At 42.3% G+C, this 4,545-nt stretch overlaps 1 protein-coding gene across 1 annotated transcript; it reads left to right on the plus strand.

Moving 5' to 3' along the window:
* Nucleotides 1-1,300: 1,300 nt before the first annotated feature.
* On the plus strand, nucleotides 1,301-4,537 carry LOC109522709 (H-2 class I histocompatibility antigen, D-D alpha chain-like). The gene is made up of 2 exons (XM_019881466.1): nucleotides 1,301-1,541; nucleotides 4,193-4,537. The coding sequence occupies exons 1-2, from the start codon at nucleotides 1,478-1,480 to the stop codon at nucleotides 4,525-4,527; spliced, it is 399 nt and encodes a 132-aa protein (XP_019737025.1). The 5' UTR covers nucleotides 1,301-1,477; the 3' UTR covers nucleotides 4,528-4,537.
* Nucleotides 4,538-4,545: the final 8 nt, after the last annotated feature.

Raw genomic sequence — 4,545 nt, forward strand, 5'->3', positions numbered from 1 at the left:
CAGGTTTTATTTTCCTCCCTGCATCAACTGAATCGTCATTGTACTGCTGCTTCTGGTGTGCTGACCTTGGCCACCGGAGGGCAGTATAATACAATTCATTGAGACATCCGAACTGCTTTCTCACTGACGTCATGCTCGCGCTCGTATTTTTAGTCTGCGCTCACAGTAAAGCAAAAAAACAAACAAACAAAAAAATCTGTTAAACAATGACTTATATCTTGAAAAATTCTGAAGTCAGGTCACCCGTATAACGTGGTACCTTACTGTGTAATACAGTGACTACCTGGAATTAATTTTTAAAGGCAAAAGAGCGTGAGGATGTCTTTTACATCTTTGCAAGATCCATTCAACTGAGAGTACCTTGCTTGAGCAAATGAACTTCCTTCATGCGTGTGACTGCCCCCCCCCCCCAACCCCCAATCTCACATTGTGTTTTGCTCCCTCAGCCATTGCCTGATTCGGAGGTTGATTCCAAGTTTTGACTGAGCCCGTTTCCGAGCGCCACAGGATGAGTTAGTTCATATGGACGCCATGAGATCTTGGGTTTCTGGAGATGATTTCGGTACCATGGTTTTGTGCATTTGCTGTGCTCTGCTTCCTCCAGGTGTCAGAACATAGGAGATAGTATTTGAAAACAGACAGGAGCTTGGATTTTAAAACAAATGTAATTTATTCTTCACATGGGTGATTAGTGTGATCATATTTTTGCAACGCTCAAAATTTGTTTCTATTTTTTGTGTACTGTACAAGGTTAGATTTGAGGAGTGCCTTGGATTGCTTTCTTCTGTCAGTCTTGGTCTTAGAGTCGTATTGGATTGTATAAACCCCACCAGGGTTGCTTCATGAAAATGTCTTCTTTTTCTCATCAAGCTGTTGAATCATTGAATGTCTGAATGAAATATAAATGTTGGACTGTGAAATGCAGTTGAACTGTTCTTAGAAGATGCACTTTGTTTTTGAAAGCAGGCTGTATGCAAAGCGACAGGTTTCTGTTTGATTTCGTACACACACACTCACACACTCACACACACACACACACACACACACACACGCACACACAAACACACACGCGCACGCACACACGCGCACACACACGCACACGTGATTTCAGAGAAAAGCAAAGGAGCGCTTCCTTGTTGCAATTACCCCTCACTACCAGGAGAATGTCGCTGTTTCAGCACATAGTCCCACAAACAATGTTTTCTAACACACACAAACACAGTTGCTGTCGTTTCAGCAAGTACGCAAAACGACGTAGGCAATTTCATTTAAAATCGGGCCGAAAATGTTTTCTGGAAATGGAGAAAAAAAAAAAGAAAAAAAAAAGGACCGAGTGACGTCACCGGCAGCCCGAATTCTGATTGGTTCAGGAGGTGAACTGGTCCAAGCGCGTCCCCCCTCGGCTGTTATCTCGCGTGCGCCGGGGTGACAGACAGTCGCAACTTCTCCCTACTTGTCCTTCTGCACAAAACTTTGGATGACGAGAATGTATCTACTCGTCCTTTTTGTTGCAGCTCTGCAAACACTCAACGTGACGCCTGGTAAGTGCACTTTGTTGGCAACTTGGTTGCTTGCGCGAAAGATTGTGAACCGACTTTATTCTCTTCGCGCGTCCGCTGCCTCAACATTTCATTTCCAGCATAAATATGTTATCGATTAAATATGGAAAGGCGAACCCACGGTCATGAAATGTTATTTATATGCGTCAGTAGTTGAGCAGAAAAAAATTAGTTTCAACGTTGCATGTAAATCTGCCCGTCGTTTTTTTATTTCGTCTGTTCAGCATGGTGGGGCGGGAATTAAACTTCCTCATTCGGTGTCAACATTTCAACAATTTATACTTTCATACTTTTATATATATATGATACATAAACTTTTTGTCATTTTCACTTCTTGAAATATCCGATGTCTAAACCCAGGTTTTGATTGTGTTCCAGTTGCAATGGTTTGAAGCAGAGGCTCTCAAACTTTTTGTCCTGTACAAACTTTGGGGGGAAAAAAGTATGAAGTTCACACCGCACCACCACTTGGCCTGACATGAAAATGGAGTCGTGTGTTCGGCCTTAATGTTCATCAAACAAGGGGCAGCGGTTTTATTTCGAAAAACTACACTCCTATTATTGTCAGCCAGCCATTGAAAGGGTATGCACCGCTTGATTCACAGGGCGCTGAAATGTAGGAACCTAAATAAATGAACGTCCTCAATTAATGCTTTCATGCAAATGTGCTGCACATGAAAGTTAAGATAAGAAGACCTTTATTTGTCCCACAATGGAGAAATTTGCGAAACAACAAATGTACTTTAATAGTTGACAACGTACCGTGCGTTTGACTCGAAGGGAAGTTTTACATGTATCGATTCGATACATGATCTGTGATCTGCCAGGATATAAAATCTGGGTCATCTAAACCTTTTATCACACTGAGTGAGAATAAATATGAAAGATTATCAAATAAAGGATTGATGTCGATTTGATTCCTTTTCAAGGTGTTATAATATAAAGTTATTCTTCAATGTAAAAAAAACCCCTCTTATAATCACAACATAACACTAATTGTTAAAATAAGCCTTTTTTTCACATTTTCAGCTAGTGGTGTGCCGCGGGATTTTTTCAGAAATGTGCCTTGGCTGGAAAAAGACACTGCTGTAGATCATGGCATGTCAACGAAGAGGACCGGTCATGACCGTGGAAGAGAAAGTGAAACCCACCCGATAAAGCCAAGCGGGTTACATCATACAAAACATTCAGGAGTCGCTTTGAGTCGCAAAGACTCAAATCGACAAGACTTTGAAAATTCTGCCAATTTCCCTGCTAAAGTGAATCGCTTGCGGCTCAACGGAGAGTCAAGTCAATGAATGTTTCCTCGAATGCTTTACCTGTTTTGGTGCGAAAAACCTTCCGCTAACTGCACTGCTAAATCTGGAGAATGTGAGCTCCATGGCGCAAACTATGGCCATGGAGGACTTCGAAGCGTCCCGTGGCTGGCTTTAGATGTTGGTTGCACGACATCAGCTGAGCAACGCTGTCGTGGGTGGCGATCGAGGGGAGGTCAAGTTTGAGACAGCGAGTGAGTGGAAAGAAAAGCCACCAGGTCTCTTACGCGTCTCATTTTGCATTTTGCAGCAAACTTTGTTCGGGCTATTTGGTTCACATACCTGTACTGTATGCTGCAGTTTTTGTGTTAGAAACAGTTTTTGGGCAACATATGTTGCAATTTGTTGTTTGTGTTGTCACACGTGTATGTTGGTAACATACTTGCATGTTCATAAAGGACATGTACCATAGTCGTATCCCACATATGGAAACTCCGTTCTAAGGAAAGATTGGACACCGCAAATATGATTCGTGACTCAAAAATACTCAGTGTATCGCTCTACTTCTACTGGTCAGACCACAACCCGTCTGCAGCAATGCAATGGCTGAAATAGGTGATCAACAACACTGTTTTTCATGAAAAAAAATTAGATTCATACTTTAATTCCTTTGTTCTGTTCATGTTTGATAGGAACCGTCAACAAATGCAGTTTTTTGTTTTTTGTTTTTTTTTAAATAAATGTACCGTATCTTGTGCTGACCCGGCCCACATGTCAAATTTGAAAAGTCAATGTCGCCCCCGAGCCAAAAAGTTTGCCCACCCCTGCTCTATTTGAAATCGAATGTCATGTTTCTTTTGCCTCATCATTCTTAAGAGCTTGCGAATGGTCATCACGTCAAACTTTGAGAATCACCGTTGAAAAGTACGTGAACTCTTTTCATCTCGATCCGGTATGATTGCATTTATTAAAAATCATCATCATCGGAAAAACGCACTGTACAGCCTACCTTGAATTTCATGCGTGGATAGTCGATAACTTTCGAGGTTTTTTTTTTTTTTTTTTTTTTTTGGTGGTGTTTGCTGTGTGACCCTTGTAAGGTCATTTGATTTCTTTTGTAAGTGTGTTTCAACCAACGGTGAGGGGCATTCAACATCTTTGAAGAAATCAAAAAGAGAAAACTATGAGTGTCGGGTTGTCATATCACTGAGAAGCTTTGTGAGAAAGAATGTGCTTCTATTAAACATGGCGTCAATCATTTCCAGAGTGTCGAGGCCCCGAGAGCGGATGGAATCATGTCAACCACGCAGTGTGCGAGGCTGCCGAATGGAAAGCAAAAGAATAAAATGGGGCTCATTTTCTTGTCTTTTCTTTCAGCGCTACATATGCGGAGTTATTTCATCACAGCGTCCTCTCAAATCGCAAAGCTGCCAGAGTACTTGGAGGTCATGTATGTTGACGGCGTTCAGATTTTGCAGTTTGACAGCAACAGCCGGAAAACGAAAGCCAAACTGGACTGGGTGAACAAAATCGCAGCAGAGGATCCAGACTTGTGGGAGCGAGAGCTGCGCGGCAGTATCAGCAATGAGCAGTGGTTCAAAGTCAACATTGAAATCGCTAAAGTCAACATTGAAATCGCGAAAGAGCGCTTCAACCAAACTGGAGGTTCGTTTTCCGCTCGCACAATGACGCGGTTGTGCCCCGACTCATAAACACGCACGTCACTGCCG

The sequence above is a fragment of the Hippocampus comes genome, unplaced genomic scaffold, assembly GCF_001891065.2.
Source record: "Hippocampus comes isolate QL1 unplaced genomic scaffold, H_comes_QL1_v1.1 scaffold210, whole genome shotgun sequence".
In the NCBI taxonomy this organism is placed as follows: domain Eukaryota; kingdom Metazoa; phylum Chordata; class Actinopteri; order Syngnathiformes; family Syngnathidae; genus Hippocampus; species Hippocampus comes.

What these genes read in the sequence shown, in the direction of transcription:
- LOC109522709 (XM_019881466.1), top strand. Translation starts at nt 1,478, where the DNA reads ATGACGAGAATGTATCTACTCGTCCTTTTTGTTGCAGCTCTGCAAACA. An exon ending in AACACTCAACGTGACGCCTG is followed by an intron (nt 1,542 to 4,192) that starts GTAAGTGCACTT and finishes CTTTTCTTTCAG; the next exon opens with CGCTACATATGCGGAGTTAT.